At 44.9% G+C, this 16,007-nt stretch overlaps 2 protein-coding genes across 2 annotated transcripts in view; both read right to left on the reverse strand.

The window, feature by feature from the left end:
* Positions 1-1,179: 1,179 nt before the first annotated feature.
* Positions 1,180-7,424, reverse strand: LOC116626917 (keratin, type I cuticular Ha3-II-like). The gene is made up of 7 exons (XM_032396498.1): positions 7,038-7,424; positions 5,247-5,329; positions 4,112-4,268; positions 3,039-3,200; positions 2,819-2,944; positions 2,474-2,694; positions 1,180-1,654 (listed from the first exon to the last, which is right to left on the reverse strand). The coding sequence occupies exons 1-7, from the start codon at positions 7,383-7,385 to the stop codon at positions 1,528-1,530; spliced, it is 1,224 nt and encodes a 407-aa protein (XP_032252389.1). The 5' UTR covers positions 7,386-7,424; the 3' UTR covers positions 1,180-1,527.
* Positions 7,425-15,053: 7,629 nt separating this feature from the next.
* Positions 15,054-16,007, reverse strand: part of LOC116626884 (keratin, type I cuticular Ha7-like) — a 13,806-nt gene continuing 12,852 nt past the window's right edge. Inside the window, exons 8-9 of the mRNA XM_032396460.1 lie at positions 15,672-15,892; positions 15,054-15,117 (exon numbers count right to left, since the gene is read on the reverse strand). Of these exons, the coding sequence (XP_032252351.1) occupies positions 15,054-15,117; positions 15,672-15,892 (285 nt within the window). The remainder of the gene's footprint in view (positions 15,118-15,671; positions 15,893-16,007) is intronic.

Below are 16,007 nucleotides of genomic sequence, written 5' to 3' on the forward strand. Positions count from 1 at the left end.
ACAAGGATTTATGACCAACGTTGGAGTGGCCATTGTCATAAAAGGGGGACATAGTACCAGTTTCATCTCAAGGAGAGAAGACATAACTAGCAGTTCAGCCCAAGACAGGATGGTGGCCTTGCACGGGCCAGAGCATGCACAGCTGTGGAAGCCATTGAGCATGGCCAGACATCAATAGGCACCAGCAGGGGCAGGGCACCAGTATAACTGTCACTTGAATACTGGCAGAGACCAGAGACTTAATAACCTAGTTGGACTCTTTTTTTTTTTTAAGATTTTATTTATTTATTTGAGAGAGAGAATGAGAGACAGAGAGCACGAGAGGGAAGAGGGTCAGAGGGAGAAGCAGACCCCCCACTGAGCAGGGAGCCCGATGCGGGACTCGATCCAGGGACTCCAGGATCATGACCTGAGCCGAAGGCAGTCGCTGAACCAACTGAGCCACCCAGGCGCCCCACCTAGTTGGATTCTGAAGAACTTCTTTCGGGGTAGGGAAGGGAGCTGGTCCCAAAATCCAATTTTAGTCCTCGTGGTTACAAAAGTCAAACAAGTAGAGAAACGCTTTAAAAATCTGTTGGGTATTAATCAGACGTAAGAGATGCCCTTTTTACTGTTACAAATTCTTCAGTATTTCCCAAAGGAAAGTTTCAGAGATGTCTGGGGTACTAAGAGCATCATCTCTCCCCCTTGTGACAGTGTTGAAGGATGCGTAAGATCCGGGTGCTTGTTAGGGATGGGTTTCATTCCATCACAGTCATACCTCATGTGCAACTGACAACGAGCTCTTTTCTCCTTACTCTGTGAATTAGAAAGAAAATGAGTCATACAGCTCCTGGTACCTGGTTGGTGTTCAGTAAATGTTGGCTTCTGTCCCTCTTCTTACAAGCACTTGGAAAGAAAAAATGGAACTTTCTAGAAATGTTAACATTCCACAGGTGCAGTACTGAGTCAGCTCCCATGGTGAATATTCACCATATTTAGATGAGGCCTCTTGCCTTAGTGGCCCCACTGGTTCCTGGCTGGCCCAAGGGGACGCCAGGCTCACTGTACCTAATGAATGTTAATTAATGGTGATGAAGCCATTAATGACACAGTCCTCCTGTGCTTTCAAGTGGCTTTATAAGAAGCACATACAGAGTGAACAATTTGGAAAGAATGAATACAAATGAGAACCATCACTGCTTTGCAAGAGGAAAGTTTATTAGATTTACAAAGGGATTTAGGGGCCTGAGACGAAGGTCAAAGCAACAGAGAGAACCGCAACACACCTGGTAGGACATCTTCGCAGCCCAGACCTATCAGACCACCAGGTCACAGAAAAACTATAAGAGAGCAGCCTTGAATGAAGGGGATCTGGTGGGCTCGGCTCAGAGTCAGGCCACACCTGGGCATTTGCTCTCCTTCCAGACCATGATTTATGGGGTTTCCTGGGGCGGGCTTCTGTGGCTGATGCTTTTCAGAGAAGTAGGGCTGGTCCATCAATGGTCCTTCTGTCTTCATGCAATCCTCTTGCTGGCCCCGGGATATCTAGCATCCAAAGGTGTTGCAGGGCCCACAGCGGGAGCGTGGGCCACACGGGGTGCAGGGATTGGTGATGCAGGGTCCGATGGGCCTGTCACATGCGTTGGTCGTGGCGCAGGGGTTGCAGGGCAGCCTGGGACACAGAATTAATAGTTGGTCAGCATGAGAGGGATAATTTTTAAAAGGAGAGAGCTCAACCCAAGGAGACAGAAAAAGCAGAAACCATTCTCTGACATCTGAGGAAGCCAAAGCTTTGTTTGGATTGCTCCTTTTTACAGAGCTGAGACAGTGACAGAAAAGAGCAAAGAAGACTGAAGGTGGAATTCCAGCCCTCATTCCATAACCCTGGAGTCATGGGGAAGTCACTTCGCCCCTCTGAGCCTCAGCCTCCTCGCCTGCAAGACGGGATTGGTAATACCTACCACACAGAATGTGTTCATGTAAATACTGTCAGGTGACAAGTGCTACACTCCATGAGCTAATGAATTGTCTTCTCCTTCAGTATTCAAATGCTCATCTATAAGATGGTTATACTGTCCCCATTCTTCCTGCCTCAGATGATTCCAACAAAGATCAATGAGACGTAGATTTGAAAGTGTGGGTTAAATCTGAAAGCACTATTCAAATATATGTAATTGTTGTTGCAGTTTTGTTTTCCCTTTTGCTGTGACAGACCAACCGTGAAGGTACAAAGCTTTGTTTATGCATCAGCTTCCAAAAGTTCACCAGTTGGAGAAAACAATCAAGTCTCATGAGTATCTTTTGGAACAGAAAATACCTTTCCTCCAGATAATGACAGCAAAAAATACTATCCATGATACACTACTGCAACAGAAAACTCTGGTCTCTACAGACATATTGGTTTCTGAAACTTGACCTGCAAAGTCTCTGTTTTGTCCTTGAGTAAAACTATGTGTGTGCCTTGCAGGGGTGTGGCCTGCTGGCTACTCACTTGCAGTCCTCGCTCTCCAGCAGGCCCCGGTACGTGTTGATCTCACACTCCAGCCGGGCCTTGACGTCCAACAGCACCTGGTACTCCTGGTTCTGCCGCTCCAGGTCACACCTGATCTCAGCCAGCTGGGACTCCACGTTGCTGATCATGCACTGCACCTGGCCCAGCTGGGAGCTGTAGCGGGCCTCGGTCTCCGTCAGCGTGTTCTCCAGGGAGTCCCTCTGTGCAGGGAAGATAAAGAATGTCACAGAGCCACTCCTCAGGGAGCTTCTCCATGGGGTTCCAGAGCAGTCCCAGGCTTCATGAGGTCACGAGAGTGTGGACAGTACCCTGAACAACACCCACCAGGTTGTGCTGGGCCTGCAGCTCAATCTCCAGGGCGTTGACCGTGCGTCTCAGCTCGATGATCTCCGCCTGGCAGGACTGCAGCTGCTCCGAGCTGGACACCACCTGCTTGTTCAGCTCCTCGGTCTGAAACAGCACAGGGGAGAAGACAGGGTCAGACCCTGCCTCAAGGGCCCCGAGGGGCCAAGTGTCCCGAGTGGCCATGTGCTGAGATGCCCACCTGGGTGGTGAACCATTCCTCCACGTCCCTGCGGTTGGTCTCCACCAGGGCCTCATACTGACTCCTGGTCTCGTTGAGCACACGGTTCAGGTCCACAGTGGGGGCTGCGTCCACCTCCACATTGAAGCGGTCTCCAATCTGGCAGCGCAGGGTGTTGACTTCCTGAGGGAGGAAGGGGGGTGAATGAACCCACGGGGGAAAAAAATGTCTATAAATAAACTCGTCTTTGAGTGAGTCCAATATGGTGGGGAGAAGACTGCAGTGGAATTAGAAAATATGAGTTGAAGCCCAGTTGATGTAGAACCCAGCTAAGTTGCCTCTGTGTGATTCAGGCCTCCTGTCTGAGTGTCTCCTCATCTGCATGATGAGGCTGCTTGAATAAGTGATTGCTAATGTTTCTTTCCAATCCAAGAGTCTATCATTTCTTTCTGATTTTCCCTTTGTTCAGTGATAAGTCTGGCATGGTATCTAGTTTATAATTATTGCTACTTAAATGTAGAGAAACCAGGTATAACTCCTCCCATTTATTTCATAGTCTTCTACCCTTATATACTGTCTACTTGGGGTAGTTTCCTTTTCTTCAAAACACCTGATCTTTGCTACAGGCATCTGACATCCTATACCACATTCAGCCATGGAGTCTGAGTCAACCAGTATTTAAATTCCTTCATCTCTCTCATTTTTCCCATCCATCCATCCATCCATCCATTGGGTTCTAGTATCAGGTGACATATAATATCAGGAAGTTTGCTGTCTCCTTCTAGTCTTGGTCCTTAATTTGGCACCTTCAGAAGATAATAGATCTTGTCAAGCAGTGGGAAGTACTTTAAAGATCTTTGTGTGGACTTCTGGCCATATATCTGGCCCCAGGTTGAAATAAGTCAGCTCACCACATTCTTTTAGGTAAAAGAGGTAAGCTTATGACTCATTCCCCCAAAATCCCCCAAGTGTGTTTTGAGCAAGCAGCAAAATGTTGTGTTAGCTCTAGGGTGCTTAGCAAAGACCAACCTTATCCTGCTCAGGAGAGGTATGGAACTCTCCACATGGGATGATGGGGACTGGGACTCCCTCACCTGCTCATGGTTCTGCTTGAGGCTCAGCAGCTCCTCTTTCAGGGATTCCACCTGGGCCTCCAGGTCAGACTTGCACAGGGTCAGCTCGTCCAGGATCCTGCGCAGGGCATTGATGTCTGACTCCACCAGCTGCCGCAAGCCCAGCTCCGTCTCGTACCTGCACACACAGGGGAAGGTCAAAGGGAGTCAAAAAAGAAGACTTTTTCCAAGGATTTACTTGGCCGACCTAGTCAAATTCATTACATTTTGAAAGTTTTTGAATTTTTTTAAAAGTTCCCTTTTTGGAAGGGGAGAAAATACCACTGTGCTGAGTAAAAAGACCTATTTCTTCCCTGAGATCCACAGAGAAGGTATTGTTGGGGGGCCTAACTCCACAGTTTTAATCTGATATTAACTGCATTTGCTCTGACAGGTTGCTATGGATTAAGCCCTATCTTGCCTCTTCAAGTGAGTTGGTGAACTTCGTAAGTCTGTTATACACATTGTCTCGACATCTCTCCAACCACCTTGAAAGCAACCTGGTCTTGTGATAAAAACACTGATTTAGAAATCAGTTAGGTTCAGACTTGAAGTTATGACTGTGGATAAATTCCTTCATGTCTCTGAGCCTTGATTTCTTCATCTATAAAATGGAAACCAAACTAACACTTTACAGGGTTGGTCTGAAGATGAAAAAATGACGTAGTAATTACAAATACATTGTAAACTATGAAGTCCCACAAAAATTCAAATGCAAAGGATTCTTATGATTGTAATGATCACACCTAGAAAAAATGATATTCTGAAATGGATTTTGCCTCCTATTTTTTTGATTTAATAACTTTTTTCTGATGGGCTGATAGTGATGAACCTATACTAAGAAACAGGTGTGAAATTCACTTTTAAACTTGGTCCACGTATTAAGTTGAAAAAGAGAAAGAATGGGTGATTTCTTTCATTCCTTAAAAATAAGCTTAAAACACAGCATTCTTGCATTCAGTGAGGAAACTGACATTTAACCTAACTAACCCAATGCAAGAATCCTCCCAATGCCATCCCAGACAACTTCTGCTTAAACGCACCCAGGACAGATTTCATCACATTGCAATTTAGCCTGTCAATTATAAGATTGCGCTGATCATTAGAAAAATCTTACTTGGTTCTGAAGTCATCTGCAGCCAGTTTGGCATTATCAATCTGTACCACCAGCCTAGCGTTCTCAGACTTGCCGCACAGGATCTGGAGACAGGATTCATTATGAAATGAGTTATACTAAGAAGGAATGTCTTGTGCCTTACAGTGAAAAGCTTTTTTTTTTTTTTTTCAAATACACATTCCTGCCAAATAGCTTTGAGTCTTCTCAGATTTTCAGTTTGGGGATAAAAGAAGGATTAATTAATAGCACTGTTCATTTCAAAACTAAAACAGTTAAGGAGAAATGTGTCCCTTTGTCATTAATTCTTCTCTCCTTGGTCTGCCTCTGGCTTCCTGCAGGAATTGAGCATACTGGATATTAAGCCTCCCTTAGAGTGACCTGTGTCTCAGTTTGCTTAGAAATAGGAGGGTCCTGGGATGCTAAACCCAGAAAAATCCCAGCCAAACCAGAACAGGCTGGTTTTCGTACTCTCACATCCCCTTATTCTAGTCCTGCTGACCTCTTTCCACTCTCTGTCATATTGCCCTTGCCCATGCTTTTGCACAGAGCTTCTCCTTCTATCTGGAATGCTCCGGGATGTCCTCACCCACTAGCAAGACCCCTTGCATGACCCACATTCCCCCTCCAGCCCGGCTCCTACAGGGGGTCACTTCCTCCATGCACCCCCAACAATACTTTGCACTTAGCCAGTTATGCTTCTCCCCTTCACTCCAACCATGTCTGTCTCCCCTATTAGACTATGAGCTCCTGAAGGAAAGAGACTGTTTCACTCTGTACTTTATCCCTCACTCAAACACTGTGCCTTGTATTCAGTAAATATGGGCAAATGAATGCATGATCTTCAAATTGCATGGCCCTTATCTGGCATTCACTTTGCTAGCACTACTGAACAGTGGACAGTTAATCTCCTCAGAGAATCGAAGACTTATGCCATTGAATATAAATTCCTGCTCATCCATCTAACCCTACTCAGATATTCCTCTTCTAGGAAGCCCTCCCTGACCTCCACCATGTATTAGTCCCACCTCTATGCTGACTTTTTTTTTTAAGATTTTATTTATTTATTTGACAGAGAGAGACACAGCAAGGGAGGGAACACAAGCAGGGGGAGTGGGAGAAGGAGAAGCAGGCTTCCCGCAGAGTAGGGAGTCCGATGCGGGGCTTGATCCCAGGACCCTGGGATCATGACCTGAGCCGAAGGCAGACGCTTAACGACTGAGCCACCCAGGCGCCCCTATGCTGACTCTTATCTCCACTTCTACCCCTGCGTTTCTGGTCCTGAATTCTCACCTGCATGCTTGCTCTAGTGGATGGTACAGGGTCTGTGTATATTAGGGAGGTTTATATGGTCAACAGCTCTTTTGCTTTGCTACAGAAACTGTCCCTTGCTACAGCTTTGGAAGGCTTTAAGTATTTGAGGATCCACTTAGGAAATTACTAGCTCCAAGAAATATTTCAGGTGCCTATTTTTTTAAGCTGTTAAGCCTAAAAACAAGACCAGGATATCATAATAGAACTAAAAAATCAGATACTCTGGTTTTAGTAAGAAGCAATGTAAGATTGCAATGACTGATCGTAGTCTAATGTCTTACCCTATCCCAGTCCGTATCCTTCCCTGTGGGGCTTCCCAAATAGATTTTCTAAGATGATTTGATGTGTCCTACCTAAGCCAATGAAGTCAATGTCTTTATTACTGTAGCTTTGAATAGTCTTAGATCCATTTCAGAAGTTGGTATGTTAAATTTAAATAAATAGTTAACTAAATCGGCAGCGTGGTGGCCACCCCCTCACCTTCTGCTGGAGCTCCTCGATGGTCCGGAAGTAGGACTGATAGCTGGGGCACACGAAGGGCACCTGCTGCTGGCACCACTCCCGGATGCGGCTCTCCAGCTCCGCGTTCTCCCGCTCCAGCTGGCGCACCTTCTCCAGGTAGCTGGCCAGGCGGTCGTTCAGGAACTGCATGGTCTCCTTCTCGCTGCCATTGAAGGAGCCCTCGCAGAACCAGCCACAGTTGCCCACGTTGGCGGGGATGTTGCAGGCCCCGGGCAGGGTGCAGGTATGGCAGCTGGGGGGCACGCAGGGCCGGGAGGAGCAGGTGGAGCGGCAGCTCATGTTGGGCAGGGAGCAGTTGTAAAGCATGGTGCTGGAGGGAGTGGAGCTCTGAAGGTCAGTTTCAAAGGCTGATTCCTCTCTCTGGTGTAAACCCTGGTCCTTTCCAGGGCTTTATATTCTGTCAGCCATGGGTGTGGTGACCACATGCACCATTACCCCCCTTTTACCCTATTTACCCATTTTTCCATTTGTTATTTAGCCACCTCACGCGAGTCCTTTACCTCATAAAATGCTTTACCCTGGCTTCCTGCTAAGTCAGGACTCCTCACCAATTATGCTGGTTGGTTAAGTAAGACCTTCAAAGTGACCAACCCATTACCTTGCCAACAACAACACTTGTTCACAGGGTGTTCATTTGGGGTGACAGCTGTACCCTGCCCCCCAGAGAGGGGCACGTCTATGCCTCTTTCTCCTAAAGGAGGAAACGTCTATGCCTCATCCAGCTCCTGTTCAGTGAAGACTCTGTGAGAAAAGCCATTTAAGGAAGCCCACCTAGAGACTAGACTGTTTGGTAGGGAATCCTGGAAGCTGAGATCAGACCTACGAGGCCATCCTGTTGAACAGCCCTTTGATCTTCCATCCAGGCAAGATGGAGGCAATTCTCCCCTCTCCTTAGGGGGCTGTAGGAAGTCCCCCCAAGCTCCATTTCTACTATTACTCAATGTTCACAGAATGTAAAGAAAACGAGCAACTTGGGAATACCTACCCTTACACACAACATGAGTGTCATCACAATGCCTCCTGCTTACTGAGCACCCACTGTTCAAAACACCTCATATGCATTATCTCCTTCAGGCCTCACAAAACCCTGTGGAGGGTAGATGAGGACACCAAGCCTCCGAGAGGTTTCCTATGGTTCCAGAGCTCCTATGAGGTGAGCCAGCATCCAAACCCAAACCTTTCTGACTCCAACAGCCATGCTCTTTCCATCACACCAACTGTCTCTCTTCCTATCTCCTCACTGCTGAGATGTAATAATGCACAAATGAATTGAGTTCAAGGAACCTCAACCGCTACTAGACATCATCCCCTCCCAAATTAGAATGGACCAGGAAATAAAAGCCTGTTCCCTAGTCATTTCTATTCTAATGGAAGAAAGTTTACTAAGTAAGTAATTGTAATACCTGCTAAAAGCTTGAAAAAAGGAAACCCTGGGTTGATTTGATGGAGAAACATCTAAGCCCAGTTCTCCAAAGGATGTGATCCTGAAAAACCACCACATCATGATATGCTTAATAGCATCTTGTGACCATCAGTACATTTTGGAAAACAGATGTTCTGCCCTCGTGCTATTCCAGATGAAGATACAAACTATGAGGATTTTATGTTTAATTGATCAGTACTCAAAACAGGACAGACACTCCTTAAAGCAGTTCCTTTTGGAAGCTATGTACTGATTCCTCCTCTACAGCTACCACTCCGATCACCCCTTCTACAAAGTTGACCTCACAGTCTGGGACACTTTCTTTTGGTTATCCTCATTGAAGGCAAATCTTCATCTTCTGAGTGTGTGTTTATTTTTGAAACCAGCCAGATATAATTTGGAACCAAGCCTAGAGAGTGGGATAAACAATCACACTTAGCAGTGTCTTTAATGGATCAGAAACACATTGTGACTGTAAAATAATAGTGTACATTTTCTTGGGTGGTTCTGAAAGACATTTCCAATGTGGAGCTTCAAATATACTTCCATGAAAGACAGCAGATTTGGAGTAAATGTGTGGTCTCCCAGAGCATAATGCTTTGAAAGCACTGCCATCCTTAACCACATTCACAATCCACAACTCTCTGCCCTCCTGCCTGAATCTCTACCTTTAGAGAGATATGGGATGGATGTGCTGGTTTAAAATCAGTACCAAACTGATTGAAGCCCTATTGGATCAGATCAAATAACATAAAGCAAATAGCTGGATTCATTAGCTTTTCTGTTTCCCTCCTTCTTCTATGCTCCAGACTTCAAAAGAGAAAAATCTAGACTATGGCACTTTTTTAAAGAATAGGAAAGGAATGCTGTGTTGTAGATTGGCAAAAAACGTCCATGGGGATCCCTAAACCATTATGGCAGCTTGAACCTCAGAGCAAAATGACCCAGAGGTAAATGTCCCTGTATCTTCAAAAGTGGAGTGTAGAGTTTCGAAAACAGGACTACTCCTACATCTTGAGTAGAAATAACCATGATTGCTGCATAGCTGCATGGTCATTAGATTATAATAGCTGAGAGGATTTGGGTTTATTGAGAAAAGAGCCAAGTTTCAAGTCATTTCCCAGGAATTCTGGAAGGCAGTTGCTTTTTATTTATTCCACTTACTGTGTGCTGTGAATCTTTACCTTTATATAAGCAATGCCATTGTCTCTAGTCAATGACCCTTCAATAAATATGATGAGCAAATCAAATCCTAACAAACAAAAAGGTTTTATACCTGCCCATGTAATTGTGGCAGACGCCGTGGTAAGGCTTCTGGTCACCAGATGTGAGAAAATTGCAGTTGAGGTTTAAAGATACTGTTTATTATGGAAGCCAAGGCTATTTCTGTGGGAGAGATCACATGCAAACTCACCAGTGGCATTTAACCACAGAGTGGAATCAGGGTAGATCTGCTGAGACCATCCTCCCCATGGCAGAACTTTAAAGGTATTAGGAAGCCTCCCCATTCCTTCCCAAAACCATCTTTTCTGATGGCCAGGTACTGGCACTTAAAATGCTCATCATGAGAAATGTAAACTGCATTCTTTGGGAAATGCAAAGTAACATATTGGGCCACTTACGGATTTACTCTATTTTAATGTAGATGAATGGCAAGGAGAGACCAGGAGTGCTATCACTGGACACACACAGACCAAGTTACTGATGTTTGCCTAAAAAAGATGAAGAGTTACCCACTGGAGAATTAGAAAAGCAGAAACACTGTTTGATACCAACACCAGCCCACCCTGCTGGGTCAGCCCCAGTTAGAGCTGCTTATAAGAACAAGATATAGGGCGTCCATAGACTGTTCCATAAGGGTGTCTGTTGCAAATTTATCAATCACCCAGCCTTACCACATTGAGGGGAGAAATTATGGTGGTGATCTAGGAATTAAACCAACAGGTTTGGCTTTGGGAAAATGCTCAAACAAAATTTCCAATGAGGGACAAGCAGGGGAGGACATGGAGAATCAGCCAGGTCAGTAGTAATATGGGCTGAGCAAAGAGAGGTACAGCACCCCAAAATAAGATTCAGTGCTCATTACTCACATCCTCTCTAGAGCTGCCATTGTTTCTCTTACACTCAGTCTTCAACTCCCAAAGGGAATGGAGTTTGGAGGTCTTCAGGGACCAAGCCGAATCAGAAAAATGCAAAGTTCATCAGTATGTCTTTAACTCTATCCAGTCTAGAATAGAGGAGTCAAGAAGAACATGAAACAGTCCAAGACAATATAACTTAATAGTCCTAGTCTTCTGGGAAGGCTGGATTCAGGAACCACTCAGAGAAGGGATGAAAACCTATGTATGTGACTGCTCTACAGATCAAAGGGAAGAGCAGATGCCAAAACATTTTAAGAGTTACACAGTGGATAAAGCAAAGTAAGCTTCATGTTCAGTAAGAATATGTTGTGTTAAACTTTTACATTAAGTTTACTATCAAGTTGGTGATTTGAAACAGATGTGAAAGAGTCACTGAAGTATGGCTTTTTCCCCCAGCATCCCACAGATCCTGCTCTCCCTATGGTCACCAATGATCTCCCTATTGCTATGTCCACTGACTTGTCTGAATCCTCAATCTTCCTGACCCTTCAAGAGACACAGTATCTTCACCTAATTAAAGCCAAGTATACCATAGAATACCGTAAGTGGAATAAATAAGGAACAGTAACACTAATGAGGATTCATGAGAAGGATGCATTGACCAACCCCCCCATCAAAACCCCAACTTCTTTGGACTTCTATGTTGCCTCAGCTGCTTCCCACTCCAATTGTTTATAACCAGATGTCACCTCTCTCCTTGGGAACTGGGCCAAACCAAGGAGGAACCTCATGTCAGGGACTTTGGAAAGTCTGAGGCCACTCCATCATTTCTCCCAGTGGTTTCCAAGGTTATCCCTAGTCTAACAGCATCCCCCTTGACAGTCTTAACAACTTCTACAGCTTTAACTGATCATTTCTGTTTAGGTAACTCTCCGACATCTCTCCCAAATCCAGTCATTCTCTTCCAGCTCTCTCCACTGGAGCTCCACTGGTGTTTCATTTTCTCAGGCTCAAAAGTGTCCCTCATGTTGACCCAAAGTAGGTATTTAATCAGTACTAGTTTCCTTCCTTCTCTCTCCATTGTTCCTTTACCTCCAATCAGCTTCCATATCCTGGGCTGTGCCTCTGAAATCCACCCCTCCCTCGGCCCACCACTCTCCCCCCAACTCAGTCTACTGTCCATCATCAGCCTCCCAATTGTTCTTCCTTCTTTCCCACCCAACCCCATCAACTTCTAGGACCCATCACAACCCAGCTTATATGTAGCTGCCGGATAGATCATATGCCAAACTTCCTTACAAGCAAATCTCACAGATAACCATGAAAAGCACCACCAGATATGTTCATCCATGACTACTTTGCAGTTTCATCTTCCACCACCATATTTATGCTTTGCTCCAGCTAGAAATTGGTCTGTCGAGCTCTAGATACACTCATCTCCTTACCAGGCATAGCTCATGTTCATAAAAACTTTCCCTCTTGTCAGACCGGCACACACTCATCAGTCCAAACATACCCCATCAAACTTTATTTCAGAATTATGCTAATATCATATAGTAATCATTGATTGAAGTTGGAAGGGAAGTACTTAAAGTTTTAATAATCTTCTCATGAATACTTATTAGTGTTACTGTTCCTTTATTCCAATTACAGTATTCTATGGTTTTACACTAGGCTTTAATTGGGTGAAGATACAGTCTCTGTTTAAAGACAAGCAGACAATATTTGTATGAATGGAATTTTTGGGTTTTCAAAGCCCTAATTGAGCTCTACCTCCTCTTGGAGCCTCTTTTTACCACTCTTTCACACTTCAAACTATGGAAATGATCCCTGAAAGTATAGTCTTTCTCTCACACTTCAGAAATTCATCATTCTTCATTTACACCTTTCTTGAGCCACATTGATGTTTGTCTGTAGCAGGGTTGTCTCTTTGTCTTGTCCACTCTAGACTATGAACATGCTGTGGGCTAGGATTGGGGCTCACTTATCTGTGTGTTCTCAGTGCTCCACACAGTAGTGACACACACAGGAGATGGTTGATTGCAGTTGTGTAGGTTAGATAGTGTCAAATTAAATGAAGAATTGAGATGGTGGCCAATAGAATTGAGAGCTTTAATAATTCAGATATGAGTCAAGTGGGGGGTAAGATTAATGTCTGTTGGGGGAGACAATGAACACTGGTCTTTCTTGAAATTATAAGAAATAAAGTGACAGAAGAACATTTTAGACCTATTTATAAAGACCTAGAGGAAAAAGGGAACTTGAAAAGAGGGAGGTAGGGAGATGCACTTGCCTGCATTTAAAGGGTCTTTGGATTACAAAGTGTTGAGTATAACAAGTGGGTAACAAGAGGAACCAGTCTGGCAAAGATAAGTTGGAGTCCAATTAAATGTGATGTGGCAACAGACACATGAAAAAGTGCTCAATATCGCTCGGCATCAGGGAAATCCAAATCAAAACCTCAATGAGGTACCACCTCACACCAGTCAGAATGGCTAAAATTAACAAGTCAGGAAACGACAGATGTTGGCAGGGATGCGGAGAAAGGGGAACCCTCCTACACTGTTGGTGGGAATGCAAGCTGGTGCAGCCACTCTGGAAAACAGTATGGAGGTTCCTCAAAAAGTTGAAAATAGAGCTACCATACGACCCAGCAATTGCCCTACTGGGTATTTACCCCAAAGATACAAATGTAGGGATCCGAAGGGGTACGTGCACCCCGATGTTTATAGCAGCAATGTCCACAATAGCCAAACTGTGGAAAGAGCCAAGATGTCCATCGACAGATGAATGGATAAAGAAGATGTGGTATATATATACAATGGAATATTATGCAGCCATCAAAAAGAATGAGATCTTGCCATTTGCAACGACGTGGATGGAACTGGAGGGTATTATGCTGAGCGAAATAAGTCAAACAGAGAAAGACATGTATCATATGACCTCACTGATATGAGGAATTCTTAATCTCAGGAAACAAACTGAGGGTTGCCGGAGTGGGGGGTGGGGTGGGAAGGATGGGGTGACTGGGTGATGGACACTGGGGAGGGTATGTGCTCTGGTAAGCACTGTGAATTGTGCAAGACTGTTGTATCTCAGATCTATACCTCTGAAACAAATAATGCAATATATGTTAAGAAAGAAAAAAAAAAGAAGAAGAATGTAGCAGGAGGGGAAGAATGAAGGGGGGGAAATCGGAGGGGTAGACGAACCATGAGAGACGATGGACTCTGAAAAACAAACTGAGGGTTCTAGAGGGGAGGGGGGTGGGAGGATGGGTTAGCCTGGTGATGGGTATTGAGGAGGGCACGTTCTGCATGGAGCACTGGGTGTTATGCACAAACAATGAATCATGGAACACTATATCTAAAACTAATGATGTAATGTATGGGGATTAACATAACAATAAAAAAAATTTTTTTAAAAATGTGATGTGGCAACATAATACCAAGTCACACTGTTCTATGGGCAACTGAAGACCTAGGACTTGAGCTAAAATGAGAGCTTTGGGAGTCGTCAGCATAGAGGTGCTAGTTCTCCCTGAACAGGGATAGAGAAAAAGAAACACAGCAGAGGATCTAGGCATTTCCTCCAGTTGCAACAGAAAGGGGAAAGTCAGGCTAATAGGAGCTGGAGAACAGGTAGTAGGAGATATAACAAGAGGACCCAGAGTGTGAGGGTTTATGGAAATCATTGAAGGTACATTTTGAGGGAAAGGCAGGTATCTATATTAGCAATACCAGTACAGCTGACAAGTTGAAAGGAGAGGTTAGCTTCTCTTTCAGCAGTTTCTACAGAAACTGGTCTTTAGGCAGTTTAAGAGAAAGGGGAGCAGAGAATCAACCCTGAGTGATGAGGGTGACAGTGGGAGATAGCAGTGAGGTTTGGGGAGGACTCTCAGTATTGCCAAGGACCCTGCAGCCAAGGCAAGATGGTCATGAGTGCTGGAGGCCAGGTTTTCTGTACAGTGTCGCCTTGGTGGGAACCTCCCAGGAGGACAGAACCCCTTCCCCATCATTTGCCAGTGGAACATATTGGCTGGGGTCAGTCATTTAATGCATTTCTTCCTAACAAAGGGATATTTTTATGAAACAGCCACAGCAGGTTATTTACAGTACATAAATATGAATGAGAAACACATTTACTATGCCAGAGAAATAAAGTTTATTGGGAAGTAAATGAAGAAGCTTCCTTGCATTCCAGAGAATACCAAAGAAGCAAGAAAAGCAGGAAACACAATACATGCAGGAAATGCCCTAAAAGTAATACCTGGAGCTCGGATCACAGGGAGCTGGACATCTTCAGAAACAAAGACACTCAAACTTCAATAGGAAGGGATTTTCCAGACATTGGAAGTTAACGATGTGTGTCTTTGTTTGTTGAATCTGGAAAGCATTTCCACGTCTAGAAATATCACATTTGGCATGGCTAGGCTTCTAACTGGCAGTTGAGCTCCAACAAAAGCAGGACCTAAGGACTTTTCCTGTGCTTGATCTGAATGGCTTCATTGTTGTCTTCAAAGAGGATGCAAGTTCTTAAATTAAGAGCAACGCGTTTGAGAGTTGCCACAGGACCCACAGGAATTGCCGCAAGCGTTGGTGGTGGCACATGGGTTGCAGGGGAGCCTGGGAGGACAGAGATTTAGAATGGATTGGGGATTGTGGAGAGAGCCCTAAGGTACCTAATGAAACAACCCATGAATTCTCAGTGGTCGGAGATAGTTGGAATCAAATTTGATTGTTATCAAATCCTTCTCCCCATCCCAGAAGGCCTTATGCTGAGGTGGAAAATTGTCCTTTTGAAAAATATGTTCTCATGCTCTTGAGCTCTCATGGAACTAACACAATCTGCCTTACCCAACAGTTATTATAACAATCTCTCCACCACCACTTCTCCATTGTTAGCTCCCTGAGGCAGGGGATGTATGCCCTTCATTTTCAACCTTCAATTTCTGCTTAACTATTCACATAGTGAATTCTCTATAAACGCATGTTGTTTTGTGAGTTGAAAATGTGGCCCAAATGTGTATGCTCACAATGTCTTGTAGTCCCACCACATGTTTCCCAGAGTTCTTTGCCTCCTACTCACTTGCAGTCCTCGCTCTCCAGCAGGCCCCGGTATGTGTTGATCTCACACTCCAGCCGGGCCTTGACGTCCAACAGCACCTGGTACTCCTGGTTCTGCCGCTCCAGGTCACACCTGATCTCAGCCAGCTGGGACTCCACGTTGCTGATCATGCACTGCACTTGGCCCAGCTGGGAGCTGTAGCGGGCCTCGGTCTCCGTCAGCGTGTTCTCCAGGGAGTCCCTCTGTGCAGGGAAGATAAAGAATGTCACAGAGCCACTCCTCAGGGAGCTTCTCCCTGGGGTTCCAGAGAAGTCCCAGGCTTCATGAGGTCACGAGAGTGTGGACAGTACCCTGAAC

The sequence above is a fragment of the Phoca vitulina genome, unplaced genomic scaffold (genome assembly GCF_004348235.1).
Source record: "Phoca vitulina isolate PV1807 unplaced genomic scaffold, GSC_HSeal_1.0 scaffold92, whole genome shotgun sequence".
In the NCBI taxonomy this organism is placed as follows: Eukaryota; Metazoa; Chordata; class Mammalia; order Carnivora; family Phocidae; genus Phoca; species Phoca vitulina.

Bases quoted from the DNA above. Each gene is read 5' to 3' on its own strand.
- LOC116626917 (XM_032396498.1), bottom strand. From the start codon at position 7,385: ATGCTTTACAACTGCTCCCTGCCCAACATGAGCTGCCGCTCCACCTGC. The intron at 3,201-4,111 runs GTGAGGGAGTCC...TTCCTCCCTCAG, and splicing joins TCAAGCAGAACCATGAGCAG to GAAGTCAACACCCTGCGCTG. The intron at 2,945-3,038 runs GTGGGCATCTCA...GTGCTGTTTCAG, and splicing joins AGGAATGGTTCACCACCCAG to ACCGAGGAGCTGAACAAGCA.